Source organism: Nycticebus coucang, chromosome 12 (assembly GCF_027406575.1).
Source record: "Nycticebus coucang isolate mNycCou1 chromosome 12, mNycCou1.pri, whole genome shotgun sequence".
Lineage (NCBI taxonomy): Eukaryota > Metazoa > Chordata > Mammalia > Primates > Lorisidae > Nycticebus > Nycticebus coucang.
The window spans coordinates 58124925-58144585 of record NC_069791.1 but is presented as its reverse complement, the minus strand read 5'-3'; the positions used below and the strand labels follow the sequence as shown (position 1 = coordinate 58144585).

The window sequence follows — 19661 nt, the reverse complement described above, 5'->3', positions numbered from 1 at the left end:
GTGCAGAGGAGTTCAGACTCATTTACCCTGTAAGAGAATGATAGAAAGGAAAAAGGAAATATATAATAACTAGAGCACTTAACTTTTCAAATAGGACTCTCTATAAGGGAACTCTGCAGGACATCACCTAGATAATCATACTCATCTTTCAACAGAATTCACTATGAAATTTCCTTTTAGAGTTGTATCTATTTTCTTGGTAAAATCCAACTTAATCAGAATACACAAGGAATAGGAAAAATGAGACATTTTGGTATGACACACCACATGATTTTCAAAAGATAGGGATATTTTAATAATTAGCAACACTAAAAATTCCTGGGGTGATTCAAGAAGTTCACTGGGATCTTAGACCACTAGAGACATCATTATGAACATCAATTATCACTGCATAGGAGGAAAATGTTTCTTTTCTTTCTTTTTTTTTTAGAGACAGAGTCTCACTTTATCACCCTTGGTAGAGTGCCATCATAGCTCACAGCAACCTCCAATTCCTGGGTTTAGGCGATTCTCTTGCCTCAGCCTCCCCAGTAGCTGGGACTACAGGCGCCTGCCACAATGCCTGGCTATTTTTTTGGTGTTGTTGCAGTTTGGCCAGGGCTGGGTTTGAACCCACCACCATCGGTATATGGGGCCGGCGCCCTGTTCACTGAGCCACAGGCACCACCCGAGGAAAATGTTTCTAATTATACACACTGTGATTTCCAATTCTGTGTTAATGAGATTCCTAATACACAGTATACTTGTTACCTGTTTTTAAAGCTGAAGACTCCTTCTGCTCACCTGTCTGGATAGTCTTTTGGAAAATGCTGACCTGAAAAAGCACAAAAGAGCATAGAAGTAGATTTCTATAAATGTGATATTTTACTTTTTAGCCTTCTCTCTATAGCAACTACTATTATTAAGTTTAATTTGTCAAAATTGACATAATCATATAAGGATGTCATGCATGTGAGAGATCACACAGGAAAAGTAACAAACTGGATAGAACCCAGTATTGATGATATACACTAAAAAACAAAAAATATGGGTCAGGCATGGTGGCTCACGCCTATAATTCTAGCACTTTGGGAGGCAGAGGCGAGAGGATTACTTGAGCTCAGGAGTTCGAGACCAGCCTAAGCCAGAGCAAGACCCTGTCTCTAAAAAATAGCTGGGCGTTGTGGTGGACACCTTAGTCCCAGCTAATAGGGAGGCTGAGGCAAGAGAATTGCTTGAGCCCAAGAGTCTAAGGTTACTGTGAGCTATGACGCCACGGCACTCACCCCCAGGATGACTAAGACTGTCTCTAAAAAAATAAATAAATAAAAAATAAAAATAGGGCGGCGCCTGTGGCTCAGTGAGTAGGGCGCCAGCCCCATATGCCGAGGGTGGCGGGTTCAAACCCAGCCCCGGCCAAACTGCAACCAAAAAATAGCCGGGCGTTGTGGCGGGCGCCTGTAGTCCCAGCTGCTCGGGAGGCTGAGGCAAGAGAATCGCGTAAGCCCAAGAGTTAAGAGGTTGCTGTGAGCCGTGTGACACCACGGCACTCTACCCGAGGGCGGTACAGTGAGACTCTGTCTCTACAAAAAAAAATAAAATAAAATAAAATAAAAACATAAAATAAAATTGCAGAGCTATTTAGAAATTAATGCTTAAAAAAAAAAAGGCAGCTCTTTGACACGGACCTTTAGTTAAATAATGGATGTATACCTATGTAGATATGCATAAAACTGCTCATGAGAATTGTTCATAGGCTCAGCACCTGTATTTAGTGGTTAAGGCGCCAGTGACATACACCAGGGCTGGCTTGAACCTGGCCCCAGGCCTGCTAAAACAACCGTGACAACTACAACAAAAAATAGTTGGCGTTGTGGCAGGCGCCTGTAGTCCCAGCTACTTTGGAGGCTGAGGCAAGAGAATTGCTTAAGCCTAAGAGTTTGAGGTTGCTATGAGCTGTGATGCCAAGGCACTCTACTTAGGATGACATAGTGAAATTCTGTCTCAAAAAAACATTCTACCCAGGGCGACAGCTTAGACTCTGTCTCAAAAAAAAAAAAAAAAGAAAGAAAGAAATTGTTCATTGTTCATGAAAATAGTATACATTCAAATAAATATTTCTTTCTTTCTTTTTTTTTTTTTTTAGAGACAGAGTCTCACTTTATCACCCTTGGTAGAGTGCTCTGACATCACAGCTCACAGCAACCTCCAACTCCTGGGTTTAGGCGATTCTCTTGCCTCAGCCTCCCAAGTAGCTGGGACTACAGGCGCTTGCCACAAAGTCCAGCTATTTTTTTTGTTGCAGTTTGGCCGGGGGTGGGTTTGAACCCACCACTGTTGGTATATGGGGCCGGTGCCCTGCTCACTGAGCCACAGGCGCCGCCCTCAAATAAATATTTCTATATGAACGTGAAAAGAGCTGGAAGTATGCATACCAAACTATTAATAATGGTTTATCTCTAGAGTACAGGATTATAAGAGACTGCTAGTTTTATATAATAGATTCCCATACTCCATGTGTTTGTTTCAATAAAGACCATGCATTACCGTCATAATCAGTATAAACAAAGATTAAAAAAGAAAGTTAAGTACCAAATCTTCTCCCACACAAAGTCTGCTTCTGTTTTCCTTTCTAATCTCAGCTAAAAACATACCTCTCTGTGCTTTAGATTTCTTTTTTTTTTTTTTGCAGTTTTTTTTGGCCAGGGCTGGGTTTGAACCTGCCACCTCTGGCATATGGGGCCGGCACACCCTACCCCTTTGAGCCACAGGTGTCGCCCAGATTTCTTTTTTTTTGAGACAGAGCCTCAAGCTATTGTCCTGGGTAGGGTGCTATGGCATCACAGCTCACAGCAATCTCCAACTCCTGGGCTTAAGCAATTCTCTCGCCTCAGCCTCCCAAGTAGCTGGGACTACAGGCACCTGCCACAATGCCTGGCTATTCTTTGGTTGCAGTTGTCATTGTTTGGCAGGCTCCGGCCAGATTTGAACCGCCAGCTCTGGTGTTATGTGACTTGCGCCTTAGTCACTTGCACAGGCGCCACCATTTTTTTTTTTTTGAGACAGAATCTCACTATTTCACCCTCACAGCAACTTCAAACTCTTGAGCTTATGATTCTCTTGCCTTGGCAGTGCCTGTGGCTCAGTGAGTAGGGTGCTGGCCTCATATACCAAGGGTGGCGGGTTTGAACCCAGCCCCAGCCAACAGTAGCAACAACAACAAAAAGAGTCTCTTGCCTTGGCTCAGCACCTGTAGCTTAGCGCCTAGGTTGCCAGCCACATACTCTAGAGCTGGTGGGTTTGAACTCAGCCCAGGCCTGCCAAACGATGACAACTAGAATCAAAAAATAGATGGGCACTGTGGTGGGCACCTGTAGTCCCAGCTACTTGGGGGGCTGAGGCAAGAGAATCACTTAAGCCCAAGAGTTTGAGGTTGCTGTGAGCAGTGATGCCATAACACTCTACCGAGGGCAACATAGTGAAACTCTGTCTCAAAAAAAAAAAAAAAAGATTCTCTTGCCTCAGCCTCCCAAGTAGCTGGGATTACAAGCGCCATACCCAGCTATTCTTTTGTTTTTAACAGGCTGGGGTGGGTTCAAACCCACCAGCCCTGATGCATGTGGCTGGTGCCCTAACCACTAAGCTATGGGTGCCGCCCAGCTCTTTTTTTGTTGTGGTCATCATTATTGTTTAGCAATCCCAGGTGAGTTCGAAGCTCCCAGCCCAGTGTATGTGGCCGGTGCCCTAACGGCTGAGCTACCTGTGCTAAGCCTGTGCTTTAGACTTCTAAACAGTGAAATGGGGTAAACAATGCTACTTCCCAAGGTTTTTGAATAAAAATGCTTTGAAAACTCAGGTAGACATGGGACTGTAATGGCTAATTCTCTATCTGTTTTCGTTAGCAACTCCCAAAGTTGTTTTGGTTATGGACTTCAGCCTGTTATTTTTAAAAAGCCACATTTACTTCACTGTACCAAAGATTACCTACTTTGTGGGGAGGTTCCTTATAAAAATAAGTTACTTCTCCAGCATCTGTTCCCACAAGAGTCAAGAGATTCTGAATCTTTTTCTTGTCTTCTAGCTCCCTGAAATTTTCAAAGAAAGAAAGTATATATCACATATTACAAGTAAATAACTTAAAGGATCCCTCTCTCGGGCAGCGCCTGTGGCTCAATGAGTAGGGCGCCGGCCCCCTATACCGAGGGTGGCAAGTTCAAACCCAGCCCCGGCCAAACTGCAACAAACAAATAGCCCGGTGTTGTGGCGGGCACCTGTAGTCCCATCTCCTCGGGAGGCTGAGACAAGAGAATCATGTAAGGCCAAGAGCTGGAGTTTGCTGTGAGTCCTGTGACGTCATGGCACTCTACCCAGGGCGGTAAAGTGAGACTCTATCTCCAGAAAAAAAAAAAGGATCTCTCTCTCCCTCTCTTTTTTTTTCTTTTGAGATAGAGTCTTTCTCTGTCACCCCAGGTAGAGGGCGGTGCCATCATAATTCACTGCAACCTCATTTTCTCACAGGTGATCATTCCTCGCAGCACTTCTCAATAACTTCCAGCAAGCAAATCTCCATTGCACAGTCTGTTTTTCAGAGAACCAACCTAAGACAGCTGCTATCAGGACTAGATCAAGAAAGCAACTCAAAAAAGAGATTTCAGAACCAGTGATATGGAGACAGTTTATAGAACATAGTGTTCCAGGAGCAAGATAGAGGGGTCATTAAGAGAGTATAGCTTAAACAATCAAAATAAACTGAAGACGGAGAATAAGCTGAGGACTTCACCCCACACAAAATCACAATCTCTGACTCACGTTCCAGGTCCAAGCTAGTTTCAAGTCCCAGAGACTACTACCTAAAAAACAGTGGATCTGGGTGGCACTCAAAGGAGTAAGGCACTGGCCCCATATGCTGGAGGTGGGGGGTTCAAGCCCAACAGCCATAAACAGCAAAAAAAAAAGGGGGGGGGGAGGGTGGATCTTCCTAAAGACAAGGCCCTATGACACCAGAGGGTACATGTACATGGTAGAGACTCTCCTAGTCCTTCCCCAGACGGTGTACAGCCATTTTTTCAAGTAACTATATGCAGGGAAAAAGGGAATAACCAGGCACTTTAAGGACTGCTGGATACAGGTCTGAGCTGTCACTGACACCTGAAAACCTAAAGCATCATCATGGCACCAGGCATATAATAACCATGTGATAAATGGAATTTTGGCCAAGGTTCAGCTAACAGTGGGTCTACTGTATCCAACAACCAGATGTTGTTTTCTAAGTTCAAAAATGTATAATTAAAATAGACATACTTGGGCTCGACACCTGTATCTCAGGGCTAGGGCACTAGCCATATACACCAGAGCCGGCGGGGTTTGAATCTAGCCCGGACCTGCCAAACAATGACAACTACAACCAAAAAAATAGCCAGGCACTGCAGCAGGTGTCTATAGTCCCAGCTACTTGGGAGGCTGAGGCAAGAGAATCACTTAAGCCCAAGAGTTTGAGGATGCTGTGAGCTGTGACACCACGGAACTCTGGGGGTGACAGAGTGAGACTCTTATCTCAAAAAAAAAAAAAAAAAGAAAGAAAGAAAAAAAAGCTCGGCGCCTGTGGCTCAAGCGGCTAAGGCACCAGCCACATACACCTGAGCTGGCAGTTTGAATCCAGCCCAGGCCTGCCAAACAACAATGATGGCTGCAACCAAAAAATAGTCAGGCATTGTGGCAGGTGCTTGTAGTCCCAGCTACTTGGGAGGCAGAAGCAGGAGAATCGCTTGAGCCCAGGAGTTGGAGGTTGCTGTGAGCTGTGATGCCAGAGCACTCTACCCAGGGCGACAGCTTGAGGCTCTGTCTCAAAAAAAAAAAGACAAACTTGGTAGGTGGCAGGACCTCTAAATTAGTTTCTTGGTTTCCGGGGTAAGTCAAATGAAAGCCTTTGAAACTGCTCCCCTATACCCAGATAGTAAAAATGAAGACCTTAAGAATGCAGCAGCGGGGGTCCTTACCAAATCCTCATGTCATTCGTCAGTATGACCTTCACAAAACCAGATGGATTCTGGAGGATAACATTTTTTTTTTTTTTTTTGACAGAGTCTCACCATGTCGGCCCTGGTAGAGTGCTGTGACGTCACAGCTCACAGCAACCCCAAATGCTTGGGCTTAAGCGATTCTCTTGCCTCAGCCTCCCAAGCAGCTGGGACTATAGGCGCCCGGCTTGTAGGATAACATTTTTTTTTTTTTGAGACAGAGTCTCAAGCTATTGCCCTGGGTATAGTGCCGTGGCGTCATAGCTCACAACTTCCAACTCTTGGGCTCAACCAATCCTCCTGCTTCAGTTTTTCTATTTTTATTTTATTTATTTATTTATTTTTTGAGACAGAGCCTCAAGCTGTTGCCTTGGGTAGAGTGCCATGGCATCACAGCTCACAGCAACCTCCAACTCCTGGGCTTAAGTGATTCTCTTGCCTCAGCCTAGTCCCAAGTACCTGGGACTACAGATCTTGAACTTGTGAGCTCAAGCTATCCACCTGCCTAGGTCTCCCAGAGTGCTAGGATTACAGGTATGAGCCACCATGCCCGGCCTGGATTCTGGAGGATAACAGCAAACTACTACCAAGTAGGTCCCAATCTCAGTTACTGTGCCAGACATAGTATCTTTGCCAAAGCAGATTAACTTGGTCCCAGGTTCATGGTATGTATGGGCCACTGATTAGGCAATACTCTTGTCCATCCCTCAAAGGACCAGAAGCAGTTCACATTCATGTGAGGTGGACACAGTGTACTTTTATAGTCTTTCCCTACAGCCATGTTAACTATTTTACTTTCAGTTAATACAGTATAAAGGGACCAGGATCTGGCTATTCCACAGACCACATTAGTTTACTATTGAGGATAATCAGACTGCATGGACAAGAAATAGCAAGAGCACTGGAACCTTTGGTAAGGTACATGTGCTCTAGAGGGCTGGAGATGAACCTTATAAAACATGTCAATGGAGTATTTAAGGGTCTGATCTAGGTCTGCAAAGATATTCCCTCCAAAGGAAAGAATAAGTTGTTTTTTTTTAATTTTTAATTTCAGTGTGCTTGTTCATTCTTCTTTGTTTGAAGTACTCCTTTTTTGTTGATTTTCTTCTTTCTCCTGCAGTGCTGGCTGTTTTTGATGTTGTTAGTAGAGACGGGGTCTTACTCTGGCTCACTGCTACTCATATGGGTCTTGAACCTCTGAGCTCAGGCAATCCACCCGCCTCGGCCTCCCACAGCGCTGGGACTACAGGCGTGAGCCACCACGCCCGGCCGGAAAGAATAAGTTATTACATTGTGCACCTACTATTATCAAGAAGGAAGCATGATGCCTAGGAGTCTTCAGATTCCAGAGAGAACATATTCCATCCTTTGGAATACTACTCTGACCCATACATCAAGTGACATGGAAATAAACTTTCAGTGTGGCCCTGAGTTGAAAGGAAGCCCCACATAAGCTTGCTACGAACACCTCTGCTGCTCAGGACATGTGACATGGCTGATCCGACCTAGGAAAAGGTACCAAGTAGTTTATGGTGCATCCCATTATGAGAATCATCACATAGCTCCTCTGAGACTCTGAAGTAAGATCATGCCATTTACAGCTGAGAATGATATAACATTTGCAAAACACCTTCTGGCATGCTACTAGATCCTGCTAGCAATGAAACACCTGACCATGGGACATAAAGAAACCACGTGGCTGTCTTTTCAACAAATTATATTGGGAAAACTGGACATCCTTCATTCTTTATGCAGAAGAATGAAGTTGGGAAAAAAAATAAGAATGATGTTGGATCCTTACCTAATACCATATACAAAAAATAACTCAATGCTGGTGGGAATGCAAACTAATATATTCCTTTTGGAAAGATGTTTGGAGAACACTTAAGGATCTAAAAATAGACCTGCCATTCGATTCTATAATTCCTCTACTAGGTATATATCCAAAAGACCAAAAATCACGTTATAACAAAGGTATTTGTACCAGAATGTTTATTGCAGCCCAATTCATAATTGCTAAGTCATGGAAGAAGCCCAAGTGCCCATCAACCCACGAATAGATTAATAAATTGTGGTATATGTACACCATGGAATATTATGCAGCCTTAAAGAAAGATGGAGACTTTACCTCTTACATATTTACATGGATGGAGCTGGAACATATTCTTCTTAGCAAAGTATTTCAAGAATGGAAGAAAAAGTATCCAATGTACTCAGCCCTACTATGAAACCAATTTTCGTAAGAAAGCTATAACCCAATTATAGCCCAAGAAGAAGGGGAAAGGGAAGAGGAAGAGGAGGGGAGTGGGGAGGACGGCTGGAGGTAGGGTAATTGGTGGGACCACACCTATGGTACATCTTACAAGGGTATATGTAAAATTTACTAGGTGTAGAATATAAATGTCTTAACACAATAACTAAGAAAATGCCGTGAAGGCTATCTTAACCAGTTTAATGAAAATATTTCAAATTGTATATAAAACCAGCACGTTGTACCCCATGACTGCATTAATGTATACAACTATGATTTAATTTAAAAAAAAAGACAAACTCAAAATAGATCAAAGATTTAAACATAGGAGCTAAAACTATAAAACTTTTACAAGAAAACATAGGAGAAAAAAAGAACATAGGAGAAAAGCTTCTTGACATAAAATTTGACAACAATTTCTTGGATATTACATGAAAAGCACAGGCATCCCAGAAAAAAAAAAAAAGAAAAGCACAGGCAACAAAAGACTACATCAAAATTAAAAAGCCTGGCCAGGGCTCGGTGCCTAGCTCAGCAGTTAGGGCGCCAGCCACATACACTGGTGCTGGCGGGTTCAAACCCAGCCCGGGCCTGCTAAACAACAACAAAAATTGCTGGGCGTTGTGAGAACGCCTATAGTCCCAGATACTTGGAGGGCTGAGGCAAGAGGACCACTAAAGCCCAAGAGTTTGAGGTTGCTGTGAGCTGTGATACCACAGCACTCTACTGAGGGTGACCTAGTAACACTGTCTCAAAAAAAAAAAAAATCTGTCTGGGTGTGGTGGCTCACACTTGTAATCCTAGCACTCTGAGGCCAAGGTGGGTGGACTGCTCGAGCTCGGCAGTTCCTGACCAACATGAGCAAGAGCAACAGTCCATCTCTACTAAAAATAAAAAAACTAAGGCAAGAAGATCGTTTCAGCCCAAGAGTTTGAGGTTGCTATGAGCTATTATGCCATAGCACTAAGAAAGTAAAAAGGCAACCTACAAAATGAGGGAAAATATTTGCAAATCACATATCTAATATCCAGAATATACAGAGAACTCCTAAAACTCAACAATGACCAAAAAACCCCACAGTTAAAAATGGACAAAAGTCTTGAATAGACATTCCTTCAAAGAAGATATACTAATTGCTAATAAGCATACGAAAACATGCTCAACATTTTTTTTTTTTTTTGAAACAGAATCTCACTTTGTTGCTCACCACCCTCGGTATATGGGGCCGGCACCCTATCCACTGAGCCATAGGCGCCGCCCAATGCTCAACATTATTAATCATTAAGAAAATGGACTGGGCAGTGCCTGTGGCTCAGTCGGTAGGGCGCCGGCCCCATATACGGAGGGTGGCGGGTTCGGACCCAGCCCCGGCCAAACTGCAACCAAAAAATAGCTGGGTGTTGTGGCGGGCGCCTGTAGTCCCAGCTACTCGGGAGGCTGAGCCAAGAGAATCGCTTAAGCCCAGTAGTTGGAGGTTGCTGTGAGCTATGTGAGGCCACGGCACTCTACCGAGGGCCAAAAAGCGAGACTCTGTCTCTACAAAAGAAAAAAAAAAGAAAGAAAATGGACCAAGGCAGGTGGATTGCTTGAGTTCACGAGCTCAAGACCAGCCTGAATAAGAGTGACTCTCTGTCTCTACTAAAAATATAAAATGCCGGGTGCCATGGCTCATACCTGTAATCCTAGCACTCTGGGAGGCCAAGGCGGGTGGACTGCCTGAGCTCATGAGTTCAAGACCAGCCTGAGCAACAAGACCCCGTCTCGAAATTAGCTGGGACTTGTGGTGGACACCTGTAGTTCTAGCTATTCAGGAGGCTGAGGTAAGAGAATCACTTGAGCCCAAGAGTTTGAGGTTGCTGTGAGCTATGACATCAGGGCACTGTACTGAGGGCAACAAAGCAAGACTTTGTCTCAAAAAAAAAAAAAAAAAAAAAAAGAAAAGAAAAGAAAAGACTGGTACTATGGTTCATGGCTGCAATCTTAGCACTCTGAGAAGCAGAGGTGGGTAGATCTCCTGAGCTCAGGAATTTGAGACCAGTCTGAGCCACAGTGAGACCTGGTCTCTAAAAAATAGCTGGGCATTGAGGTGGGTGCCTGTAGTCCCAGCTATTTGGGAAGCTGAGATAAGAGAATTGCTTCAGCCCAAGAGTTTGAGGTTGCTGTGAGCTGTGACGCCAGGACACTCTACTGGGGGCACAAAGTGAGACTCTGTCTCAAAAAAAAAGAAAAATTAACTTGGCATGGTGGCCAGTGCCTATAGTCCCAGCTACTGGGGACAGTGAGGCAGGAGGATCACTTCAGCCCAAGACTTCAAGGTTATTGTGACCTAGGACACCAGAGCAGTCTATCCAGATGGATGGAGTGAGACTCTGTCTCCAAAAAATAAACAAACAAAAAAAGGAAATGTGGCCAGGTTGGTGGCTCATTCCTGCAATCCTAGCACTTTGGGAGGCCAAAATGAGAGGATCACTTGGGGTCAGGAGTTCTAGACAAGCCTGGGCAACATAGTAAGACCTTGTCTCTACAATTTTTTTTTTTTTTTGTGACATAGTCTCACTTTGTGCCCCCAGTAGAGTGCCATGGCATCCTCAGACTCTTGGGCTCAAGTAATTCCCTTGCCTCAGCCTCCCAAGTAGCTGGGACTATAGGTGCCTCCCACAATGCCTGGCTCTTTTTAGAGAAAGGGTCTCACTCTAGCTCAGGCTGATCTCAAACTAGTGAGCTCAGGCAATCCACCCACCTCAGCCTCCCAGAGTGCTGGGATTACAGGTGTGAGCCACCACACCCAGTCTTCTACACAAAATTAAAAATTAGCCAGACATGGTGGCATAGATCTGTAGTCCTAGCTACTTGGGAGGCTAAGGCGATAGGATTGCTGGAGCCCAAAAGCAAGCTCTATGATCATGTTACTGCACTCTAGCCTAGGGGCTAGTTGTGAGATACTGTCTCTAAAAAACAAAAAGAAAATGCCAATCAAAACACAATGAGACCCCCTGACACCCATTAACATGGCTACTATCAAATACATAAAAAAATAATAAGTGTTGGCAAAGATATGGAAAAACTGAAATGTTTCTGCACTATTGGTGGGAATGTAAAACGGGACAGCCACTATGGAACAGTATGGTAGTTCCTCAAAAAAAATAAAAACAGAATTACCATGTGATCCAATTTCACTTCTGAGTATATACCTCCCCCCCCAAAAAAGCAAGGTCTTTTTTTTTTTTTTTTATTTTTTTGTGGAGACAGAGTCTCACTTTATCGCCTTCAGTAGAGTGCCATGGCATCACACAGCTCACAGCAACCTCCAACTCCTGGGCTTAAGTGATTCTCTTGCCTCAGCCTCCCGAGCAGCTGGGACTACAGGCGCCCGCCACAACGCCCAGCCATTTTTTGGTTGCAGTTCAGCCAGGGCCGGGCTTGAACCCGCCACCCTTGGTATATGGGGCCGGTGCCCCACCGACTGAGCCACAGGCACTGCCCAAAAAGCAAGGTCTTGAAGACACATTTGCACATCCATGTTCACAGCAGCATTATTCATAAAGCCAAAAGGTGGAAGCACTGATGGATGAATAGATAAGCAAAATGTGGTATATACATACCAGGAAATATTTTTCAGACTTAAAAAGGAAGAAAATCTGTTACAACATGGGTAAACCTTGAAGACATTACGCTAAGTAAAATAAGCCAGATACAAAAGGACAAATACTGTATGATCCCACCTGAGGCACTTAGAGTAGTCAAACTCATAGGGATAGAGAGAAGTTGGTTGCTATGGGCTGGGGTAGGGGGACATGGGGATTGTTGTTTAATAGGTACACAGTTTCACTTTAGAAATACAAAAAAGTTCTGGAGTTGGACGGTAATGATGGTTGCATAATCATATGAATATACTTGATGCCACTGAACTATATACTTAAAAATGGTTAAAATAGGGCGGCGCCTGTGGCTCAGTCAGTAGGGCGCCAGCCCCATATACTGAGGGTGGCGGGTTCAAACCCAGCCCCAGCCAAACTGCAACCAAAAAATAGCCGGGTGTTGTGGCGGGTGCCTGTAGTCCCAGCTACTCTGGAGGCTGAGGCAAGAGAATCGCTTAAGCCCAGGAGTTGGAGGTTGCTGTGAGCTGGGTGAGGCCACGGCACTCTACCGAGGGCCATAAAGTGAGACTCTGTCTCTACAAAAAAAAAAAAAAAAAAAAAGAAATTACAGGTTCAAACCCACCAGCCCCAGAGCATGTGGCCCGAACCCTAACCACTGAGCTATGGGTGCAACCAGAAGTTTATCTTTTTAAAGGTACTTCATAGTTATAACTTGATTTCCCTTCTCCTAGTTCATACCTGATTCTCAGCCGATCATTTTCTGAATAGAGGCGTAAAACATGCTCCCGTTCCTGGAAGAGGCAGACTTGCATATCGCTTAGAGCTTTCTGCAATTCAGCAATCTCTTCCTCCCTCTGCTGCAAATCCCGTTCAAGTTTATGCTGCCAAAAACCACAGAGATAGTTAAAAAGATACTGGGGTTCAAGGGAGTATCTCTTAGATACGGAAGAGTCACTTCATGAAGAAATACTCGAAAAGTGAATGGTTTCACCAATACAAACTTGAGTTTAGAAGCTACAGGATGGCCCGGCGTGGTGAATGCCTGTAATCCTAGCACTCTGGCAGGCCGAGGTAGGTGAATTACTTAAACTCACGGACCAGCTTGAGCAAGAGTGACACCCTGTCTCTAAAAACAGCCAGGCATTGTGGAGGGCGCCTGTAGTCCCAGCTACTTGGGAAGCTGAGGCAAGTGAATCGCTTGAGCCCAAGAGTTTGAGGTTGTTGTGAACTATGACGTACACCACTCTACTGAGGATGACAAAATGAGACTCTATCTCAAAAAAACAAAACAAAAACAAAAAAAAACAAAAAGGCTTCGTGCCTGTAGCTCAGCTCAGCAGCTAGGGTGCCAGCCACACACACTGGAGCTGGTAGGTTCGAATCCAGCTCAGGCCTGCCAAACAACAATGACAACTACAACCAAAAAATAGCCGGGTATTGCGGTGGGCGCCTGTAGTCCCAGCTACTTGGGAGGCTGAGGCAACAGAATTGCTTAAGCCCAAGAGTTTGAGGTTGCTATAAGCTATGATGCCACAGCACTCTACCTGGGGCGACAGCTTGACACTCTATCTCAAAAAAAAAAAAAAAACCATAGCCAAGTGTTGTAGCGGGGGCCTGTAGTCCCAGCTACTTGGGAGGATGAGGCAAGAGAATCACTTGAGCCCTAGAGTTGGAGGTTGCTGTGAGCTGTGACATCATGGCACTCTGTGGAGGGTGACAAAGTGAGACTCTATCTCAAAAAAAACAAAACAAAACAAAACAAAAAGGCTTGGCGTCCATAGCACAGTGGTTACAACACACCGAGGGTGGCACATTCGAACCCGGCCTGGGCCAGCTAAACAACAATGACAACTGCAACAAAAAATAGCCGAGCATTGTGGTGGGCACCTATCGTCCCAGCTACTTGGAAGGCTGAGGCAAGAGAATCACTTGAGCCCAAGACTTTGAGGTTGCTGTGAGCTGTGATGACATAGCACACTACCGAGGGCAACACAGTGAGACTCTGTCTCAAAAACAACAACAACAAAAAAATACAGAAGTATAAATAAATATGTAATGTGAAAAAAATGACACATAAGTATCTCCCTACAAAAAGCTTCATATGTTTGAACTGCAAATATTTTAGTACTGTCAGAGTGAAAAATGTGAAGCAGACTAGAAAGAGACCGGATGCTGGCCAGGCACAGCGGGTCACACCTGTAATTTATGCTTGAGCTCACCAGTTTGAGACCAGCCTGAGCAAGAGCTGAGACCTATCTCTACTGAAAATAGAAAACTTAGCCAGGTGTTGTGGTACACACCTATACTCAGGAGGCTGAGGCAAGAGGATTGCTTGAGCCCAGGAGTTTGAGGTTGCTAAGAGGCACTCTACCCAGGGTGACAGAGTAATACTGTATCAAAAAGAAAAAAAAACAAAAAGAAAATAAAACCTTCTTTAGTTGTGCTTTTCCCTTTTAACATCTCTTGCCTCAAGCTGTTGCCCTGGGTAAGAGTGCCATAGGCATAGTAACATAGGCATAGGTGTCACAGCTCACAGCAACCTCCAACTCCTGGGCTTAAGTGATTCTCTTGCCTCAGCCTCCCAAGTAGCTGGGATCACAGGCGCCCGCCACAACACCTGGCTATTTTTTGGTTGTAGTTGTCATTGTTGTTTAGCAGGCCCGGGCTGGATTTGAACCCACCAGCTCTGGTGTATGTGGCTGGCGCCTGTGCCGCTTGAGATACAGGCGCCAAGCCAACTCTTCTTTTTTTTTTTTTTTTAAGAGTAAAATGATAGTTCACTGTAGCCTTGAACTTGAACTCCTGGGCTCAAGTGATCCTCCTACCTCAGCCTCCCAATAGCTTGGATTATACATGTGAGCCACCATACCTGGCTTTTTTTTCTTTTAAGTTGAGAAATTAAATTAAATACATTTCTTTTTCTTTATTTCTTTTTTTTTCAAGCCATTCTCTTGCCTCAGCCTCCCAAGTAGCTGGGACTACAGGCGCCCACCACAATGCCCGGCAATTTTTATTGTTGTTGTTGTTGTCAATTTTGTTTAGCTAGCCTGGGCCAGGTTCCAACTTGCCACCTCAGTGTACATGGCTGGTACTGTAACCACTGTGCTATGGGTGCCGAGACAGTTAAGTACATTTCTATACTTAATAAAATAGAAAAAAACTAACATCAAGCAAGAAGTTAAAAATACAACAGGAACAGGAGAGAAATGATGGAGCAGAGTTTCTAAGGAAGAAAAAGAGATGAAGGGCAGAGTAAGTAAGTGTTGGATCAATCTCCCTTGAATAGGCAAACACAACACCTCATTCCTGAAGCAATAAGAAAGAATTATAGACCAGGATGTTCACTCACACCTATTATCCTAGTACTCTAAGAGGCCAAGGCAGGTGGATCACTTGAGCTCAGGAGTTCAAGACTAGCCTGAGCAAGAGTAAGACCCTGTTTCTACTAAAAAAAAATAGAAAAATCAGCCGGGCATCATGGTGCATGCCTATAGTCTCAGTTACTTGGGAAGCTGAGGCAAGAGGATTGCTTAAGCCAGCAGTTCTCAACCTGTGGGTCACAACCGCTTTGGGGGTGGAAGGACCCTCCTGCATATCAGATATTTACATTACAATTCATAACAGTAACAAAATTACAATTATGAAACAATGAAAATAATTTTACGGTTGGGGGTCACCATGAAATGAGGAACTGTATAAACGATCGCAGCATTAGGAAGGTTGAGAACCACTGGCTTAAGCCCTGGAGTTTGAGGTTGCTGTGAGCTATGAGGCCACGGCATTCTAGCCTGAGGCAACAGAGTAAGATTGCCTTAGAAAAAAGCAAAAAAGAAAGAAGAGTTGCCAAAAATGAAATAAATATTTAATTTATTTTTTTTTTTAAAAATTTCATTTTCATTTAATTTTCATTTATTTATTTTTTTTTAAAAATTAAAAAAAAAAAAAAGAAAGCAGGGTGGCGCCTGTGGCTCAGTCAGTAAGGCGCCAGCCCCATATACCGAGGGTAGCGGGTTCAAACCTGGCCCCGGCCAAACTGCAACCAAAAAATAGCCGGGCGTTGTGGTGGGCGCCTGTAGTCCCAGCTACTCGGGAGGCTGAGGCAGGAGAATCGCTTAAGCCCAGGAGTTGGAGGTTGCTGTGAGCTGTGTGAGGCCACGGCACTCTACTGAGGGCCATAAAGTGAGACTCTGTCCCTACAAAAAAAAAAAAAAAAGAAAGAAAGCAGTGGATATAGATGTAGGTAACTGTGTATGGCTGGGTAGGAAAGGAATTTGTATATGACAATGGAAATAAGGAAGCAAGACTACCTTTTAAGAGAGGAGGGCTAAGAAAAGGCTGTAGGGCAGAGGGTAAGGTATGACACATGCAGAGGGAGAGGGAAAAGTTACAAAACTGTGGGTACAGGTAGATTCTTTATCACTGAGTCCTTCTGTAACGATTTGTGGCTTTTCTAGAACAGTGGTTCTCAACAGGGATTTTTTTTTTTTTTTTAATTTTTATTTTTTGAGACAGAATCTCACTTTGTCACCCTGGGTAGAGTGCTATGACATCACAGTTCACAGCAAACTCAAAGTCTTGGACTTAAGCAATTCTCTTGCCTCAGCCTTCCAAGTAGCTGGGACTACAGGTGCTGGCCACAAGGCCTGGCTATTTTTTGGTTTAGTGGTCATTGTTGTTTGGCAGGCCTAGGCTGGATTAAAACCCACCAGCTCCAGTTTATGTGGCTGGCACCCTAGCTGCTCAGCTACAGGTGCCGAGCCAATCAGGGATTTTGTACACACACACCCTCCCCAATGCCCCAACAGAAACATTGGCAATGTTACCCTGGGTAGAGTGCTGTGGAATCATCATAGCTAACTGCAGCCTCAAACTCCTGGGCTCAAACAATTCTCCTGCCTCAGCCTCCTGCGTAGTTGGGACTATAGGTACATACCACCACACGGGACTAATTAAAAAAAATTTTTTTTAAGAGATAGGGTTTTGCTATGTTACCCAAGCTGGTCTTGAACTCTTACACTCAAGCAATCCTCTCACCTCAGCCTCCCAAGTAGAAGGGACTACAGGCACCTGTCACAATACCTAGCTAATTTTTCTATTTTCAGTCGACACAGAGTCTTGCTCTTGCTCATGCTGGTCTTTGATTCCTCTAAGCTCAAGTGATCCTTCCGCCTTGGTTTCCCAGGGTACTAGGATTACAGGCATGAGCCACTGTACCTGGCCTAATTGTCACAACTGTAAATGTTATGCTACTGTTATCTAGTGGGTAGAGGTCAAGGATGCCACTAAACATGTTCCCATGCACAGCACAAGCCTCTAACAAAGAATCATACAGGCCAAAATGTCAGTAATGCCAGGATAAGAAATTCTGTATTAGGAGAATGGGTGGTAGAGAATTCCATTAAGCTGCAATTGGGTTTTGCTATGCCGGTGGAACAAAAGAAGAATTGGGCAAGGAGTCACCCTAGCAGTTTAGTTACTCCTGAAGTACAGCATCATGAGGTTTAGAAGAAAAGGGCATGCTATTAGAAGTTGATATGTAACACTTAGAAAACTGAGAAGTAAAGAAGTTATAACACCTGGGGCAGCGCCTGTGGCTCAGTGAGTAGGGCGCCGGCCCCATATGACGAGGGTGGCGGGTTCAAACCCAGCCCCGGCCAAACTGCAACAAAAAAATAGCCGGGCGTTATGGCAGGCGCCTGTAGTCCCAGCTACTCGGGAGGCTGAGGCAGGAGAATCGCCTAGGCCCAGGAGTTGGAGGTTGCTGTGAGCTGTGTGACGCCACGGCACTCTACCGAGGGTGATAAAGTGAAACTCTGTCTCTATAAAAAAAAAAAAAAAAAGAAGATATAACAGCTGGGCACAGTGGCTCATGCCTGTAATCCTAGCACGCTAGGAGGCTGAGGCAGGTGGACTGCTGAGCTCAAAGATTGGAGATCAGCTTGAGCCAGATGGAGACCTTGTCTCTAAAAATAGCCGGGCATTGTGGTGGACGCCTGTAGTCCCAGCTACTTGGGAGGCTGAGACAAGAGAATCACTTGAACGCAAGAGTTTGAGGGCAACAAACTCTTTGACTTTGTCTCAAATGAATAAATAAAAGAAGTTATGGAGGTAACAATGAATTTGAAGGATAGTCAGATATAAAGGGGTAAAATAATTAGCAGTGTAAGAGAGATGGAGATGTCAGAATTTAAGATTTTTAGAGGTAGCAGAGTTTGGGGGATTATAATTTAAGGAGGGTCCTAAAAGGTAGATGGCTTGGCTAGGAAATCAAGAGTTTTTTTATAAATTTTTTTTTTCTTGGTAGAGACAGGTTTTGCTATACTTCCCAGACTGGTCTTCAACTCCTGGCCTCAAGTGATCCTCCTCTCTTGGCTTCCCAAAGTGCTGGGATTACAGGCATTAGCCATCATGCCAGGCAAAAAAATATTTTAACGAAATACCTGCTTGTGGGACAGCACCTTAGCTCAGTGGGTAGGGTGCTGGCCACATGCACCAGGGCTGGTGGGTTCGAACCCAGCCTGGGCCTGCTAAAACAAAACAAAACAATACAAAACCAAAATAGCCGGGTATTGTGATGGGTGCCTGTAGTCCCAGCTATTGGGGAAGCTGAGGCAAGAGAATTGCTTGAGCCCAAGAGTTGGAGGTTGGGCGGTGCCTGTGGCACAGTGGGTAGGGCCCCAGCCAAACTGCAACAACAAAAAAAAATAGCCAGGCATTGTGGCGGGCGCCTGCAGTCCCAGCTACTTGGGAGACTGAGGAAAGAGAATCACCTAAGCCCAGGAGTTGGAGGTTGCTGTGAATTGTGATGGCACGGCACTCTACCGAGGGCGACAAAGTGAAACTCTGTTTCAATTACCAAAAAAAACCCCAAATACCTGTTTGTGAGACAAGCTAGCACTTCTAGAGCTTCTCTACTTAACCAATAGACTTAATGAGTCTTAAAAGGACATGTATCATCTTTTTACCTGTCCTTCACAAGCTTCTCTGTAGAATTCTAGTCTCTTCAACAGTTCCTCATTTTCTGTCTCAAAATCAGCCATCTTCTTTTGATAATATTCCATAAGCTCCTGAGAAGGACAGAGGATGGCCAGACGATCTTCAAGGGAAGGGAAAGGAGTGGACGGCACTGCCTTTGCCATCTCTCTTGTCCTGGTAGGACCACTGACGTGAAAGGCAACACGGCGTTTGGAGACAATTTTTGGCCTATGTGAAATTAGAAAGGATGTGTTCATTAAACTCTGAACATTATGTTGGCTCAGTGCCCATAGCTCAGCGAGTAGGGCACCAGCCACATATACCGAGGCTGGTGGGTTGGAGCCCAGCCTGGGCCTGCGAAAACAACAATGACAACTGCAACAAGAAAATAGCTGGGGGCGGTGTGTGTGGCTCAGTGGGCAGGGGGCTGGCCTCACATACCGAGGGTGGTGGGTTCAAACGCGGCCCCGGCCAAACTCTGACAAAAAAATAGCTAGGTGTTGTGGCGGACGCCTTTTAGTCCCAGCTACTCAGGAGGCTGAGGCAAGGGAATCGCCTAAGCCCAGGAGCTGGAGGTTGCTGTGAGCTGTGTGATGTTGCTGTGAGCTGTGTGATGCCACAGCCCTCTACCGAGGGTGACAAAGAAAGACTCTGTCTCTATAAAAAAAAAAAAAAGAGAATCACCTAAGCCCATATACACAGCTCACACCTGTGAGCTGTGACGCCACGGTACTCTACCGAGGACGATAAAGTGAGATGCTGTCTCTAAAAAAAAAAAAGAATACTTGATAGAACAGGTTAATGAATAATTTTATGAATTATTTCCTATGCATCAATGGT

The 19661-nt window shown here is 44.6% G+C and overlaps 1 protein-coding gene across 4 annotated transcripts in view; it reads right to left on the bottom strand.

Annotated features, from left to right (window-relative positions):
• CCDC77 (coiled-coil domain containing 77) overlaps window positions 1–19661 on the bottom strand; it is a 47894-nt gene that overhangs the window by 17731 nt on the left and 10502 nt on the right. For 2 of the 4 annotated variants that reach the window (XM_053554474.1, XM_053554478.1), the window contains 4 exons: window positions 18812–19049; window positions 12585–12727; window positions 3968–4064; window positions 751–814 (listed from right to left, as the gene is read on the bottom strand). In XM_053554474.1, coding sequence (XP_053410449.1) covers window positions 751–814; window positions 3968–4064; window positions 12585–12727; window positions 18812–19049 — 542 coding nt within the window. The remainder of the gene's footprint in view (window positions 1–750; window positions 815–3967; window positions 4065–12584; window positions 12728–18811; window positions 19050–19661) is intronic. The other 2 variants (XM_053554475.1, XM_053554476.1) reach the window with 2 other exon arrangements.